The sequence below is a fragment of the Cervus canadensis genome, chromosome 5 (assembly GCF_019320065.1).
Source record: "Cervus canadensis isolate Bull #8, Minnesota chromosome 5, ASM1932006v1, whole genome shotgun sequence".
NCBI classification, from domain to species: Eukaryota; Metazoa; Chordata; class Mammalia; order Artiodactyla; family Cervidae; genus Cervus; species Cervus canadensis.
Window position 1 is genome coordinate 35,481,467 of NC_057390.1, and position 18,143 is coordinate 35,499,609.

General features: G+C 39.1%; 1 protein-coding gene across 2 annotated transcripts in view; it reads left to right on the top strand.

The window, feature by feature from the left end:
• Positions 1-8,960, top strand: part of ACYP2 (acylphosphatase 2) — a 174,793-nt gene extending 165,833 nt beyond the window's left edge. Inside the window, exons 4-5 of one of the 2 annotated variants that reach the window (XM_043468563.1) lie at positions 5,350-5,431; positions 8,338-8,402. In XM_043468563.1, the coding sequence (XP_043324498.1) occupies positions 5,350-5,416 (67 nt within the window). In that variant the 3' untranslated portion in view covers positions 5,417-5,431; positions 8,338-8,402. Of the gene's footprint in view, positions 1-5,349; positions 5,432-8,337 lie in introns of both variants that reach the window. The other variant, XM_043468562.1, reaches the window with a different exon arrangement.
• Positions 8,961-18,143: the final 9,183 nt, after the last annotated feature.

Here is an 18,143-nt window from a genome sequence, read left to right on the forward strand (position 1 = left end):
TACCACAGCTTCCTTATCCATTCGTCTGCTGATGGGCATCTAGGTTGCTTCCATGTCCTGGCTATTATAAACAGTGCTGTGATGAACATTGGGGTGCACGTGTCTCTTTCAGATCTGGTTTCCTCGGTGTGTATGCCCAGAAGTGGTCATATGGCAGTTCTAATTCCAGTTTTTTAAGAAATCTCCACACTGTTTTCCATAGCGGCTGTAGTAGTTTGCATTCCCACCAACAGTGTAAAAGGGTTCCCTTTTCTCCACACCCTCTCCAGCATTTATCGCTTGTAGACGTTTGGATAGCAGCCATCCTGACTGGCGTGTAATGGTACCTCATTGTGGTTTTGATTTGCATTTCTCTGATAATGAGTGATGTTGAGCATCTTTTCATGTGTTTGTTAGCCATCTGTATGTCTTCTTTGGAGAAATGTCTGTTAGTTCTTTGGCCCATTTTTTGATTGGGTCATTTATTTTTCTGGAATTGAGCTGCAGGAGTTGCTTGTATATTTTTGAGATTAATCCTTTGTCTGTTGCTTCATTTGCTATTATTTTCTCCCAATCTGAGGCTGTCTTTTCACCTTGCTTATAGTTTCCTTTGTTGTGCAAAAGCTTTTAAGTTTCATTAGGTCCCATTTGTTTATTTTTGCTTTTATTTCCAATATTCTGGGAGGTGGGTCATAGAGGATCCTGCTGTGATTTATGTCGGAGAGTGTTTTGCCTATGTTCTCCTCTAGGAGTTTTATAGTTTCTGGTCTTACATTTAGATCTTTAATCCATTTTGAGTTTATTTTTGTGTATGGTGTTAGAAAGTGTTCTAGTTTCATTCTTTTACAAGTGGTTGACCAGTTTTCCCAGCACCACTTGTTAAAGAGGTTGTCTTTTTTCCATTGTATATCCTTGCCTCCTTTGTCAAAGATAAGGTGTCCATAGGTTCGTGGATTTATCTCTGGGCTTTCTATTCTGTTCCATTGATCTATATTTCTGTCTTTGTGCCAGTACCATACTGTCTTGATGACTGTGGCTTTGTAGTAGAGTCTGAAGTCAGGCAGGTTGATTCCTCCAGTTCCATTCTTCTTTCTCAAGATTACTTTGGCTATTCGAGGTTTTTTTGTATTTCCATACAAATTGTGAAATTATTTGTTCTAGTTCTGTGAAAAATACCATTGGTAGCTTGATAGGGATTGCATTGAATCTATAGATTGCTTTGGGTAGTATAGTCCATTTTGACAATATTGATTCTTCCAATCCATGAACACGGTATGTTTCTCCATCTGTTTTGTGTCCCTCTTTGATTTCTTTCATCAGTGTTTTATAGTTTTCTATGTATAGGTCTTTTGTTTCTTTAGGTAGATATACTCCTAAGTATTTTATTCTTTTTGTTGCAATGGTGAATGGTATTGTTTCCTTAATTTCTCTTTCTGTTTTCTTGTTAGTGTATAGGAATGCAAGGGATTTCTGTGTGTTAATTTTATATCCTGCAACTTTACTATATTCGTTGATAAGCTCTAGTAATTTTCTGGTAGAGTCTTTAGGGTTTTCTATGTAGAGGATCATGTCATCTGCAAACAGCGAGAATTTCACTTCTTCTTTTCCTATCTGGATTCCTTTTACTTCTTTTTCTGCTCTGATTGCTCCGGCCAACACTTCCAAAACTATGTTGAACAGTAGTGGTGAGAGTGGGCACCCTTGTCTTGTTCCTGATTTCAGGGGAATGCTTTCAATTTTTCACCATTGAGGGTAATGCTTGCTGTGGGTTTGTCATATATAGCTTTTATTATGTTGAGGTATGTTCCTTCTATTCCTGCTTTCTGGAGAGTTTTAATCATAAAAGGATGTTGAATTTTGTCAAAGGCTTTTTTGGCATCTATTGAGATAATCATATGTTTTTTATCTTTCAATTTGTTAATGTGGTGTATTACATTGATTGACTTGCAGATATTAAAGAATCCTTGCATTCCTGTAAAGCCCACTTGGTCATGATATATGTTTTTTTAATATGTTGTTGGAATCTGTTTGCTAGAATTTTGTTAAGGATTTTTGCATCGATGTTCATCAGTGATATTGGCCTGTAGTTTTCTTTTTTTGTGGCATCTTTTTCTGTTTTGAAATTAGGGTGATGGTGGCCTCATAGAATGAGTTTGGAAGTTTACCTTCTTCTGCAATTTTCTGGAAGAGTTTGAGTAAGATAGGTGTTAGCTCTTCTCTAAATTTTTGGTAGAATTCAGCTGTGAAGCCATCTGGTCCTGGGCTTTTGTTTCCTGGAAGATTTCTGATTACAGTTTTGATTTCCTTGCTTGTGATGGGTCTGTTAAGATCTTCTATTTCTTTGTGGCTCAGTTTTGGAAAGTTATACTTTTCTAAGAATTTGTCCATTTCTTCCAAGTTGTCCATTTTATTGGCATAGAGCTGCTGGTAGTAGTCTCTTATGATCCTTTGTATTTCAGTGTTGTCTGCTGTGATCTCTCCATTTTCATTTCTAATTTTGTTAATTTGGTTCTTCTCCCTTTGTTTCTTAATGAGTCTTGCTAACGGTTTGTCCATTTTGTTTATTTTTTTCAAAAAACCAGCTTTTAGCTTTGTTGATTTTTGCTATGGTCTCTTTAGTTTCTTTTGCATTTATTTCTGCCCTAATTTTTAAGATTTCTTTCCTTCTACTAACCCTGGGGTTCTTCATTTCTTTCTTCTGTAGTTGCTTTAGGTGTAGCGTTAGGTTATTTATTTGACTTTTTCTTGTTTCTTGAGGTAAGCCTGTAATGCTATGAATCTTCCCCTTAGCACTGCTTTTACAGTGTCCCATAGGTTTTGGGTTGTTGTGTTTTCATTTTCATTCGTTTCTATGCATGATTTGATTTCATCTTTGAAAAGGGAGGTCAAATCACCCAGTTCTTTGTGAGAAATAAATAAAAATTACTCAATTATTGACTTCTCTTGCTTTATTCATTTTCAGTACTTCACCTTTATTCATAAATATTCATGAAAAATAAAGTTAATATTGAATAATTTTAATACATATAACTTTTAAAAATTATTTTTCATCTTATATTGGACTATAGTTGATTAACAATGTTAGTTTCAGGTATATAGCAAAGTGATTCAGTTATACATGTGAATGTATCTATTGTTTTTCAAATTCTTTCCCCATTTAGGTTATTACAGAATGCTGAGCAGAGTTCCCTGTGCTATACAATAAATCCTTGTTGGTTATCTATTTTAAATATAGCAGTGTTTATATGTCAGTCCCAAACTGCTTATCTATCCCTCCTTCCAACACTCCCCCTTTGGTAATCATAAATCACTCTATAGGTCTGTGAGTCTGTTTCTGTTTTGTAAATAAGTTCATTTGTATCTTTTTTCTTTTTTTAGATTCCACATGTAAGCAGTATCAGATGGTATCTGTCTTTCACTCAGAATAACAATCTCTAGGCCCATCTATGTTGCTGGAAATAGTGTTACAGTAGGTCCCCTACCTGGGCTTCCTGGTGGCTCAACTGGCAAAGAATCCACCTGCAATGTGGGAGACCTAGAGAAGGGAATGGCTGCCCACTCCAGTATTCTGGCCTGGAGAACTGCATGGACTCTCCAGTCCATGGGGTCACAAGAGTTGGACGCAACTGAGGGACTTTCACTTTCCCCTACCTACGAGTGAGTTCCATTCCAAGAGTGCATTTGTAAGTCCAATTTGTTCGAAAGTTCAACAAAGACAGCCTAGGTACCCAACTAACACAATCAGCTATATAGTACTATACTGTAATGGGTTTATAATAATTTTCACACAAATAATACATATAAAACAAACACAAAAATTTTTTTAATCTTAACAGTACAGCACCTTGAAAAGTACAGTAATATGGTACAATGGCTGGCATCCAGGGGCTGGCATCAAGTGAACAGGCAAGAAGAGTTATTAATTGGAGGAGAGGGAGAAGGTGGGAGACGGTAGAGCTGAAGAGTCGTCATCAATAGCAGATGGAGGGCAAGCTGCAATGTCACTCACGCCTGATGATGATGGCACAGGTTCTGGTTCCTTGCTGGATTCTATATGTCCTCTTGAAGAAACAACCAGTGATGTCTGGGTAGTAGCTCTTCTTTTCCTGCCATGGATGACATGACAGCAGTGGACTGCATCCTCAGTCTCTTTGATTCTTCAGTTACTTCTTCCTTGTGCCTCTCTCTGTCCTTTCTCTGGGCTTCCACTTCCATCAGGGCTTCCTTAGGAAGCTCCTCATTTGGCACAGCAAAAGTACTGTGAAGTACAGAAGCATGATCACGTGTGGAGGGTGCACACACGCGACAATATAAACCACTCATCTGTCGGTGGACACAGGGCTGCTTCCGTGTCCCGGCTGTTGTAGACAACAGTGTGCTGAACACGGGTGCTTATATCCTTTCAAATCACTGTTTCCTCTGGATGTATGCCCAAGAGTGGGACTGATGTGTCATACAGCTTCCCTGGAGGCTCAGATGGTAAAGAATCCACCCACAATGTGGAAGACGTGGGTTCAGTCCCTGGGTTGGGAACATCCTCTGGAGGAGGGCGTGGCAACCCACTCCAGTATTCTTGCCTGGAGAATCCCATGGACAGAGGAGCCTGGTGGGCTACAGTCCATAGGGTCACACAGAGTCGGACATGACTGAGTGACTAAGCGCAGCATGGTAGCTCTATTTTTACTTTTTTAAGGAACTTCCATACTGTTCTCCATAGAGGCTGTACCAATTTACATTCCCACCGATAGTGTGGGAGGGTTCCCATTTCTTTATACCCTCTCCAGCATTTATTGTTTGTAGACATTTTGATGATGGCCATTCTGACTGGTATAAGATAATATCTCATTGTAATTTTGATTTGCCTTTCTCTAATAACTAGAAATGTTGAACATCTTTTCATATGCCTCTTGGCCATCTGTCTTGTCTTCTTTGGAGAAAATTTAGGTCTTCTGAGCATTTTTTTTTTATTGGGTTGTTTTTTTTCTCCAAAGAACCAGCTTTTAGCTTCATTGATCTTTTCTGTTGTTTTGTCTCTATTTCACTTATTTCGGCTCTGATCTTTATGTTTTCTTTCCTTCTATTAACTTTGGGTTTTGTTTGTTCTTATTGCTCTAATTGCTTTAGATGTAAGGTTAGGTTGAGGAAAGAACCCCATTTTAAATATCTATGTATGCATCCCAGTATCTAGAATATACCTTTCATGCAGTGTTATTTACTGAAATGAATTAATGGGTACTGTTGGATTATGTGGTTCCTTTTCACATTAAGGGGGATTGGAAAACTATGACATCCCAATCTCATCCTCACTAATTAGATAAAAATTTGTGACTAGTTATTTTTTGGCTAGAAAAACACCTCTGCCATTTACAGGTCTGAGCCACCCCTATCAAGGGCAAGAGCAGCACATGAACAGCACATCTTTCCAAGAGACAGATGACTGGAGCACTCCTAGGTGAGTAAGCAAGTCAGGCAACATGGACGGCATGTGTGGAGCCATGGCATAGAGGGCCCCTCCACTTCTTTCTCTCTCATACACACACACATGCTGGTTCCAGTTCCTCTCTCATTCTCTCTTGAGTCCTTTCAAATATGGCTTTCACTCCACCAAAACTGTTCTCGTCAAGGTCATCAGTGACCTGCATGTTGCTAAACAAAACAGTCAACTCTCAGTTCTCACCTTGCTTAACCTGCCAGAATCATTGCCCAGGTTGATCTCTCCCTGTTCCCTGAGGGCTTCATTTGACTCCCAGGACACACTGGCTCTCCCGGCTTTTCTCCTGCCTCACTGGATGCTTTGTTTTCCTCTGCTGGTTCTTCTACTTCTTGAGCTCTTAACATTGGGCTGTCCTATGGCATAGTTTGTGGGCCTCTTTCTTTTTCTATCTACATTCCTTGTCTTGGTGATCTTATTCATTCTGATGGCTTTCAGTGCTGTCTATCTGCAGACAAATTCCAAATTTTATCTCTGCAGCCAGATTTAGGGTCCAGCTGCCTACTCAGCATCTTATTCAGATGTTTAATAGACATCTCAGATTTAACATTCTAAAACTGAACTTCTCATCTTTCCCTCAAATCTGCCCTTCTCACAGTCTCTTCCATTTCAGTACATGACAATCCTATTCTAGTAGTTTTTCAAACCAATAACCCAAGTGTCATCCTTCAGTCCATGTGTCAGCAAATCTATTGACTGTACCTTCACAATCAATATATCCAGAATCTGATCCCTTGTCAACACTAACATGGCTCCTACTCTGAGCAAGTTATTTAACTCTTCTGTGTCTCTTTCCTTATCAATGACTTAATAGGGAAAATGAACTACAGCTTATAGAGTTAATATGTGGGTTAAAGGAAACTAAGGAATTCAACACAGTGCTGAGCAAACAGGTAGTGCTTCATTAATGTTAGCTTTTTATTATTACTAGCCTTTCTTTTCTAGAGGGTTTCAAGGAAATTTGGTAAAATTGAAGCCATCAGCCCTTTTCATAATAACTAAACTTTATTTTTCAACACATGCAGTTTTGATTTTTAAGATTTCAACTAAATGAGTTGAAGGAAAGAAAATGTGTTACTGTGCTGATGGCTTACCTTATGAAAACGATGTAAACATTCTCCTTACCCAGAAAAACTGTCACAGTAAGAACCAAAAAGAGGGTTACAACAAACTGCTATTTGTAAAATAAATAAGATACAAGGATTTAATCTACAGTACAGGGATCATAGCCAATATTTTATAATAACTTTAAATGGAGTTTAGTCTATAAAAATATTGAATCACTGTGTTGTACACCTGAAACTAATATTGTGAATCAACTATACTCCAGTAGTAACTGAAGAATTAAGTAGCGAAACAGCAAGCTTCCCCGGTGGCTCAGTGGTAAAGAATCCACCTGCCAAGGCAGGAGACACAGGTTCAATCCCCAGTCCAGAAAGATCCCACATGCTGCGGAGCAACTAAGCTTGTGTGCTCCCGCTACTGAACCTGTGCCCTAGAGCCACAACTACTGAAGCCCACACATCCTAGAGCCCAGGCTCTGCACCAAGAGGAGCCACTGCAGTGAGAGGCAGGCGCACTGCAACTAGAGAGTAGCCCCCTTTCACTGCAACTGGAAACAAAGCCCGTGCAGCAATGAAGACCCAGTACAGCCAAAAAGATAAAAATAAGTAAATAGCATAGGGCAATTTGAATCACTGGAATTCCTCTCCAGCCTGTTAAGAGTAATTCTCAGCTAATCAGACAACTGTAGCTTAGAAAATATTTTTAATTCAAGGTTATTGAGGTTGTTACATACGTTACTCCATAGCTATAGACACCACTAGTTTCACAACCTCAAAGACCTTTGGGGATATGAGGAAACTTAGTGTTTCTACAACAACTGGGATAACAGCTATCAACTGTACAAAAATGCTTATTATTAACCTGTACTCCCACTTAATTTTCATCCCAACTAATTATTAATAGGTAGAAAGATTCTTGAATATCCTTAAAATATCTAAGGTGTCAGCAATATTACTGTAATCTTATTTTATATGAAGCATCTCAGGTAAGTACCCAAATGTATATATTAGACAAACAATATCACTACTAAATTAAGAAAAAATATTGTACTATATAAGCAAAGAAAATTTCAGAACATTGTCCCTTTAATGCAGTTACTCTGCTAATATGTGATATGAAATGGCTTTTGAATAGATAAGATGTTTGTCTAATTTTGTTCAAATATTTACAGAAAAATCACATTCATTTTTTTATTCTCTCTCTCTCATCCTGCATATATAATCTACCATTTGCTGGCTAATAAGAAAAATCCATAGTGAATTGTTTTATTCTTTATAAAATATATTTTTATGTTGTTGCATATAAGAGCTAAGTAATAATGACTTTGGGTATTTTAAAAGGAGGGAAATTACTCCACAATGAAATCATCAGGAGTTGACTATGCTTAATTGGTCATTAGCTCTTCTTTGCTCACATTTGATTATATGTTAAACTCTATGATATTTTGATACAAAATTTATATTGTGTATATAATTATACATATATATATGTATATGTGAGAGACTCAGGTTCCATCCCTGGGTTGGGAAGATCCCATGGAGGAGGGATGGCTACCCAGTCCAGCATTCTTACTAGAAGAATTCCAAGGACAAAGGAGCCAAGCAGGCTACACTATGGTCCATGGGGTCACAAACAGTCAGACATGACTGAACAACTTTGAGAGAGAGATGTCATGTATATCTTTCATATTACATGCAAAAGTTGCTTATTAAACATAAACTCCCATTGTAACTCATTGTGGGATCATTTCAGCTAGTCCATATACACTAAAATGCTAATTTTTATTTATTTATTTTTTGTAGGAAGTCCTGGCTGAGCAAGATTGGAAGTCCTAGTTCTCGCATTGACCGCACGAACTTTTCCAATGAAAAAACCATCTCTAAACTTGAATACTCTAATTTTAGTATTCGATACTAATAGGAGAGAAATTAAAATTGTAATGCTTATACTGTACAATAGAATAGACTGTATTCTTAAGTCTGCATACTAGTGACAGTAGCAGAATAGGGTAAAAAAAGAAACTTTCTGTTCCGAAAGCTGCAACATTACATTACTAAAAATGGTTGACAGAGAAATAGTTTTACTCAACAATGTTTTTAACAAGCCAAATTTAGCACTCTAAAATTTTAAATGTCATTACAAAATATTTAATATGAATATTTTATTTAAACTTGTCTCATGGAATCTTTAATTCTAATGAATATTATGACATACATGTTATTTGGCTGGACATAAAATAATAAGTTAACCACTTAAAAATTATTTTTGAGTGTTATCTGAATTGAGTTCTAAAACCTCTGAATAATAATTTGTTGTTAAAGTTGAATACTTTGTTTAACAACAGCAAAATAACCAGTAGTTTGATATAAATGTCTATGATGATCAGCATAGCCTTAAAATCAATAAAGAGTTAACTTTAAACTGATTGAACGAGAACGTGATTCAGTACTTCTATTGGAGCTACTTAATGCTTTCTAGGAACCATATTCTTCTGTATGGTGAACAGAGGAGTGAAGAAATGGCAATGGTAGTATATAGCAAGCAGCAAGGTTTATATTTGCAACAACCCATAATGGATGTCTTATGAACCAGAAAAGGAACTGAGAGTCTAAATAAATCACACTGTTCCCCAAATCTGGGGACTTCCCAGGTGGCACTAGTGGTAAAGAACCCACCTGCCAAAGCAGCAGACTTGAAGAAATGTGGGTTCGATCCCTGAGTTGGGAAAATCCCCTGGAGGAGGGAGGGCATGGCAACCCACTTTAGTATTATTGCCTGGAGAGTCCCATGGACAGAGGAGCCTGGTGGACTACAATCCATAGGGTCACACAGAGTTGGACACCACTAAAGCGATTTAGCACAGCACAGCACAGCCCCGAAATTTGGCCTGTCGTCTGGGGATTCTCAACATACAGATGATAATTAAGTGACATAGTATTTTAAGGGAAAGTTTTATTTTTTTGGGGGGGGGGTGGTTTTATTTCTACACCACAGAATTATACTCTGGAGAAATGGAGACCTTTAACTCAAATATTGGGGAATTTCAAATATATTTCAAATATATGTAGGTACAATATATACTTACATAGGGGCTTCCCTAGTGGCTCAGATGGTGAAGAATCTGCCTGCAGTGCGGGAGACCTGGTTCAATCCCTGGGTAAGGAAGATCTCCTGAAGAAGGGCATGGCTACCCACTCCAGTATACTTACTTGGAGAATCCCATAGACAGAGCAGCCTGATGGGCTACAGCCCATGCGGTCACAGAGTCTGATGTGACTGAGCGATTAACACACATATTCACATATCCCTTCAGTGATTTCCAAATTTTTGTAACAATGGAATCCATTAAACCAATTTACATGGAATTAAAGCAAGTGGAAAAGGACAACCATTATGACTGAAAATGGGGTTCTGTGGAGCCCTGAACGCTTGGTCTCACTTTCCTTCCTGGGTCTTGTCCTCTGCAATTGTCCAATAATTTCAAATGCCTTGGGAATACAGGTTAGAAGCCATTTTTCTATCTGTGGAGCAAAACTCTATTACTACTACTCCATGGCATAGAGAAAGAATTCAGGCCACTCTTCTCTATCTGCTGCAAGATTATAATTAAGGAGATGAAGCATGGGCTGCCTTTTTTCATTCACAATGATTAATTTGATGATAATACTGATATCAAATGTATATAACAGAACACAGCATTAGAGAATGACAAAGTTTTTTTTAAACTTTCCAAATACCCTTAAAGGAATAAAGAGCTTTCCTGTTGTTTAATAGCCTCATCATGTAAAGATGACTATGTTGTGTTATTCATTTGGGTTTTGCTCTCCTATTTCCCTACTCCTGGTTCAAGCAAGGTAGACAAGTTTTTGAGTTCCTTTGTCTCAAGAAGGGATTTGGTGCTAGATCCCCTGAAGACAACTTTTCTTCCAAGGTTTCATTTTAAAGGGGGCATTATGTTGTGAGTTGAGGAAAAAGACAAACACTACCCCTTTAGCAGGTACAAGAGAAGCAGAAGTGGCAGAAGTGAAGCGGACAAGGAGATGGTCCAAGACTTTAAAGGCAATGGATTTCCCAAGAGATGGAGACCTTCCCCTTTTTCCCCAATAGCGCCTCTGGGGGGATGGCCAAAACAGAGAAGGGAATAGCTATGGTCCACCCAGAAAAGCAAGGCGCAGGGTACCTCAGCCCTAGCAAGATTTCTACCCCACAGATACTGCAAGACATCCTGGCTACAAGTGAACATGGTGGCCTGGAGAGCAGTCATGGTAACTGGTATGGACAAGAGACCAGAGAAGTCCTTCCTCAACATTCTGTTTACTTTAGACTCTTTATTACATGATCCTTTTGAGGATGAAAGATTCAACTTTCCACCTCCCAGCCAGGATGAGGCTTGAAGCAGGCTCAATTTGACTTGGAGAAAGTAAAACAGACATTTCTTACAGTCAAGTTGAAAATAAAATCTGTATCTCTTTACACATAGAAAGGCTAAATGCTTTTAGAAAAATGCAATCTCAGAAGTGACACCAATATGTCACTTTTTATTACCCTGATTTCCTCTGGTAGTTCCCTTCCCTTTTCTCTTCATAAGAAAATCACACTCTGCTAGCACAATCTTCTGACTGCACAAAGTGAATCACATTAGTCAAGGCTGCTTAATGATTAATGCAGAACTAAGTTCTATTACTGGATGAAAAATGTTGTAGATAATGACTAAAAATGGGTGGTTATGAGTGGATAGAGAAAAAAGGTAAAGCAATTTTAAAAATGTGTTATCGAGACCAGACAGCACATTCTAACAGTGAAGTTAATGTGGCAAAATTCATACTGAACTTACGCAGGGAGTTTTAAATTTACATATATTTTATCTTAATATATGATGTTACATAATTTATCATATTAAACATACATTTTGTTTAATAACAAACCTTGATAGCTTTAATTTTTCCAAAAGTAGGCATTAAAAAAAAAAGACTAAAACAACTAAGCAAAAGATGGGTTTCTACTCCAATGACTGTTAGCTGGGAGTCTCCACACTCCACATGCCCACACCCTCCTCAAGAAGGGACACGCTGGAATTGGGGAATATGATTTGTTGAAGCAGGTAACTATGTTTCATATTTATATAAAAATGCCTTTTTAAAAAGCTAACCTGAAAAGCAAAGCTCTTGACTGGAAACTGAAAAGTGAAAGTCTCTCAGTCCTATCCGACTTTTTGCAACCCCATGGACTATACAGGCCATCGATTTCTCCAGGCCAGAATACTGGAGTGGGTAGTGTTTCCCTTCTCCAGGGGATCTTCCCAACCCAGGGATCGAACCCAGGTCTCTGCATTGTGGGCGGATTCTTTACCAGCTGAGCGACCAGGCAAGATGCAAAAGATGGATCCTTTAGCAGGTTGGGCGCACAGAAGCAATAAGGGTGTGGTAGAAATGGGAGATTCTTCTATTAGGAAAGCTCTGGGCTTCTAAGCTTGAGAAAAAGCAATTCAAGTTTCATCAAAGGCTGGGAATCTCTGAAGAAGCTTGTGCTTCAAAAGTAGGCACTTGTGCACAAAGAGCAGAGAAGCACTGAAGGGGGCAACTAAGTGATGGGGGTGGATATGGCAACAACCCTCAGTAGTTTGACTTTGCTGGAAGGTGGTCACCATTTTAACAATGAAACATTTTCAACTCAATCAAAGGGATTTTTCAGAACCGAATGTCTCTAAACTCATAAAGACAACAAACAAAGCCTTGGCTTTGATTTCTATTTCCAGCAGAAGAGAACTTCCACAAGCTTCTATCATTTTACTTACCTACTTACCTATGCATTTCCTTACCTACCCACATTGGTGCCCAAGTACTTCTACTTTCCTTCCTGTTACCACAGGTGAACTGTCTGGACACCTGGATGCCATAAGCTCAAGGATGCTGCTCCCGCCCTTCCCGCTTTCGTGTCATCAGTTTTTGTTTCCCCCTGAATGAATCTTTCCCAGCAGCTGACACATGGCACTGTCCTTTCTCCCTCTCGTGACTCTTCCAACTGTAATCACATACCTCTTCCATTTACAGATAAAGCCCCGGAAAATCATTGTCTACTCCTGCTGTAATCCAATCCCACCATTCTTGAATCTGTTTCCACCATGTTCCCCCACCTGCCAACCAACATTCCTCATGATTTCATTTCAGAGTTTCTAACTCCACTGGTCAGTTCTCTGTCTTCCTCTTTAACGATCAGCACTTGTTTTCACTTGGCTTCCTGGACATTACACACTGACTTGACTTTCCTTTTACCTCAGTATTCACACCTTTTCAGTCTTCTTTTGTGTGATTCCTCCTCATTTCTACAATCTCTTAACTTTAGAGAATCTGATAACTCAGGCCCTGGACATCTTCTCCTCTGAATTTGTACTTATCGTTTTGGCAATATCACACAGTCTCATAAATTCAAGTATTATGTACATGTTGACAACTACAAAACTGACATGTCACATCCAGGCTTATTCTCTCAACTCAGGGTTCATCTAACCAACAGCCCACTCAACATTTCCGACTGGACTTCTTTTAGGCATTTCAAATCTTGAGTCCCAAACTGAGTTCCAAATTTACTTCTCCCATAGACTTATTTCACCTTAGCCGATGGCTCCTTCCACAAACTCTACACCTTTGTAGATGGTGGCAACAGTTTATTTTGAGATGCTTAAAGGTAAAAACTCAAGGCAAAAAAAAATCATCGACTTCTTTCTGTTATTGTCCTCTGTTATTGTCTTCAAATGTCCGTCATCTACTTAAAAGTAATCCAGTGGGAGGAAGGAAGGGCCAGGAAGTGGATTGAGATATAGGTAAAACAAGATTAAACATGAGTTGACAACCACTAAAATGGGTCATTGTTGTTCAGTCACTAAGTCAAGTCCAATTCTTTGCAATGCAGTGGACTGCAGCACACCAAAATTGCCTGTCCTTCACCATCTCCCAGAGTTCATGCAAATTCATGTCCATTGAGTCAGTGATGCCATCCAACTATCTCATCCTCTGTCGCTCCCTTCTCCGGCTTTCAATCTTCCCCAACATCAGGATCTTTTCCAATGAGCTGGCTCTTTACATCAGGTAGCCAAAATATTGGAGCTTCAGCTTCAGCATCAGTCCTTCCAATGAATATTCAGGACTGATTTCCTTTACAATTGACTGGTTTGATCTCCCTACTGAACAAGGGTCCCTCAAGAGTCTTCAGCACCACAGTTCAAAGGCATCAATTCTTCAGTGCTCAGCCTTCTTTACGGTCCAGCTCTCACATCTGTACATGACTACTGGAAAAACCATAGCCTTAACTATACGGACCTTTGTCGCCAAGGTGATGTCTCTGCTTTTTAACACGCTGTCTAGATTTGTCATAGCTTTTCTTCCAAGGAGCAAGCATCTTTTCATTTCATGACTGCAGTCACCATCTGTAGTGATTTTGAAGCCCAGAAAAATAAAATCTGTCACTGTTTCCATTTTTTTCCGTCCATTTGCCATGAAGTGATGGAACCAGATGCCATGATCTTCATTTTTTGAATGTTGAGTTTTAAACCAGCTTTTCCCACTCTCTTCTTTCACTTTCATCAAAAGGCTCTTTAGTTCCTCTCTAGTGGGTCATAGGAGATCCTCAGACCATTCCCTCTCCTTTTGTTTACATTTTCCATAGTAAAAAGTTTAACAATTTATGCTCAAATCCAAGTATCTCACTAACTCTAAGGCAACACCCTTGATCTCAGTCAAGCTTCCTGCTTCCACCTTTTCCTTTCTTCTGTCCAAACACAACACTGCGAGATACTATTTAAATGGAAATCAGATCATGTCACTTCTCAGCTCGAATCTCTCTGATAGCAATCTACTTCATTCTCAGTAAAAACCAAAATCATTCCTGGGCCCTAAACAATCTGGCCACAGCTTTTTCAGCTGACCTTACCTCGTGCTACTCTCTCCCACATTTACCTTGCTCTAGCCATATGGAATTCTGTGCTGTTCCTTGAATGCCCAGGCACCCTCTGCCCCCAGGTCTTTCTACTTATTGTCTCCTCTGAACTGAATGTTCCTCTCCCAGACATCCACAGACATCACTTCCTTCTGCTCTCTGGGTAAATGTCACTTTATCAGTGAATCCTCCCCTTCCCTTCCCTAAACTGTCAAATACTCCTGGAACTCCTTATCTAATGCTCTTCTTTACTATCTTCATAGAGCTTTTTACCATCTAACTAATATTCCATAGTTTATTAATACTTATTTTCTTTCACCACAGTGTAAGTTACATTAAGGCAGGAATTTGTGTAAGTTTGTACCCTACTTTATCTCCTTATGTGCAGCATCTACAATAATGCATGGCCATAGTAAGCACTTAATAGTACTTGCTGAATTAAATATAGGAAAAGAAATATTCCTCCCAGGGCTTAAACTAAGATGACAGTTTTAAGACTGCATAATCATGATGTATGTGTGTGCTCAGTCATGTCTGACTCTTTGCAACCCCATGGATTTAGTCTGCCTAGCTCCTCTGTCCATGGGACCTTCCAAACAAGAATACTGGGGTGGGTTGCCATTTCCTACTCCAGGGGATCTTCCTGATCCAGGGATTGAACTCAAATCTCCTATGTCTCCTGCACTGACAGGAAGATTCTTTACCACTTATGCTGTTGTAGGAAGGGGGACCCCCTTCCAGGGCCCGAAGTTGGGCTCTTGTCTAACACTCGGAAAAGAATTGTCTGAGGAGACACATGCTGACAAAGCAAGAGACTTTATTGGGAAAGGGCACCCAGGCGGAGAGCAGGAGGGTAAGGGAACCCAGGAGAACTGCTCTGCCTCATGGCTTGCAGTCTTGGGTTTTATGGTGATGGGATTAGTTTCCAGGTGGTCTTTGGCCAATCATTCTAATTCAGAGTCTTTCCTGGTGGCGCACGCATCGCTCAGCCAAGATGGATGCTAGCAAGAGGGATTCTGGGAAGTGGATGGACAGGTAGTGTTTCCTCTCAACCTTTCCAGAACTCTTCCAGCTGGTGGTGGCTTATTAGTTCCGTATTCCTTATCAGGATCTCCTGCCATAAAACAACTCATGCAAATGGTTACTTGGTGCCTGGCCAGGGTGGGCGGTTTCAATCAGTGTGCTTCCCCTAACAATGCCACCATATATTCATGATAATATATAAAAAATAGGTTAAATTCCTCTATTAAAAGTCCTCACATAAGCCAAATATATGCCAATTATAATAGACACAGAGAATAAAGTGACAAAACCTATGGACTTAATCTCCCCTTGTAAACAACCAGAACACTGGACAAACTGTTGTCAGACAGTGGACAAGAGGCAGTGTATGACTGTGATCCCTGAGAAAAAGAGGAGCAAATGAAAGTAGTCCTAAAACTGCCACAATTTTCTGCCTAAAGGTGATTTCCAGACTGCAGGAGCAGAAAGAGGGAATTCAAACAGCACCTGGATGCCTTGCTAAAGAGCAGAGAGAGAGGATGGGGCTCAGGGAGGCTAGGTTACATGCAGCTAGCGGCTGCCCCACTGGACAGCACTGCCCTAGACTGATGGGGGAAAATGGAAACAAATCCACTGAAAACTGGACAGTGGTTGACTCCAGCTTGTAAGATTTTGATTTATAAATATGTTCATCAAATTTTTCTAGAATAAGTATGTATTCCTTTTATAATATGAAAACATCCATTTAAAAATGTATGCATTAAATTCCTAATACCTAATTTGGACTGATAAGTGGTGATTTCACCAGAAAGTTTTTAGAATTAAACTCTAATGGTATAAGAACTGAATTAGCACTTAATCTCTAAAAGTAGTGTTTAATCTCTGGATACAAATTTCTATGCCAACAGAGTTTAGCAATGAAAATCTCTTTTTAATTAAAGGAGCTCAGTTTTAAGTTTTCATGTTAAAGTGAAATCAGTAGCTTCTTTAATAATATTTTGTTTGTACTGTGATGAATCTCAATAGGATTATTTTTAAGAAATAAAAGATATTCTATCTCAGAGACATCATGGATTTCTTTGACAATATAAAAATCAATTAAATGTTGAAACTTCCAGTCATTTGTCTAATTGTATGTCATAACTAAAAGGGGAAGAATTTGCACTTAGGTTGAGTAAACTTTAATAAATACTTTCATAATCATAGAAAATAAAATTAGCTTAATGGACCTAAATTGAGATGAATAAAATTAATATTAGATCTAACATTAGATGTTTTTAGAAAGTTGAGGGAATATACTATAAATTCTTCCAATCTGTCTATGACCTCCTTACATTCCCTTCTTCAAACCAATTTGCTTCAATTTAGCAACAATAAGACCTCTTAATGGGCCCCATTCATGCCTACAATATGCTGTCTGAATAATACATTTGAGACATCAGCATTCTGGTGTTTAGGCTGTAGCTTAACTCTGATTTTTAAAAGAATGTTAATGTCCCATTCATTTTATTGTTTCACCCATTGTTTGAAAAGAGAGTGGGAAAAACCCATTAGCTCTTCTGAAATGTCAGCAAATGTGGCTAACTAAATGATTAGAGCTGTCAATCCACGGCACATCACATGTCTTTAATCCAGCAATCTGTGTATATGTGGGCATCGTTGCCAACTTGAGTTCAAACTCTTAACAGAAATAAGTCTAAGTTCTACCCAGCACATCCCTCACTACTAAAAGTTTTGCTACATTAAAAAAAAAAAATCTAACCATGCTAAAGACAAAGCTTGTATGTATTAAATGGTATTTGTGTGACTAAATTTGAAAATAGCACTTTGAGATGTGACAAAAGACCATTTTAATGCAAATGATCTTTTCTCCCCAAACCATAACCTGTACTGTTTTGGAAATGCTGGTTGTCCCTGAGTAGCTCACAATTTCAATAGGAAAGATTGAAGATACTCACAAACACACATCTAGAGTGAAATTCTGAGGTAATTAATAATGTTATAGTACTATAGTTTTGTGGTGTAAATCCTAGAATTAAGGCCTGATGTTATGTGCTTCCTTGACATCTGTCGAAATCAGGAGGGTCTCAAATAGCCTATAACTCTTTAAGTTCTCTTTGCTAGTCTGCTCCCAGGGAAAGGGTCATGTAGCCAAACAACCCTCCTCACAAGGGACCGGCTGAGTAACAAGTTTCAGTTCCCTGCCAGCCTGCAAAATTATTCAAACAAGCCAGCCACATCCTCCAGTGGAAACCAGGCTGATCTCATTCTTTTGACACTGAAGGCCTGCCTCCCACAGCCTCTGGTTGCTCACTGTTCCCGTGTGGTCCTGCATGGCGCCATGTCCCGCACCCCGGCTGTGAGCACATGTGGCTAATAAACTGCTGCCCGTCTCATGTGTCCTGTCCCGTGTCCAGGGTCGTGTGTTCAGCCGTCCCCATAACCCCGGGACAGCACTCTCTCCTTTGTCAACAACATGCACAGGAGGGGATTAGAACAGGCTATGTACCTCAGTGCTGTAAAAGGCCCAGTTTTAGAAAAAGATCCTTACAATGGCTGCCTAAAAGGGTTCTGCGAAGTAGGTTGTACTGGATGAATAGTGTTGACAATTTGGTTTTGCATGTGGCTTTGGTCTCATTTCTGCAATTCTCTGCTGAAGGAGCATGCAGCCAAG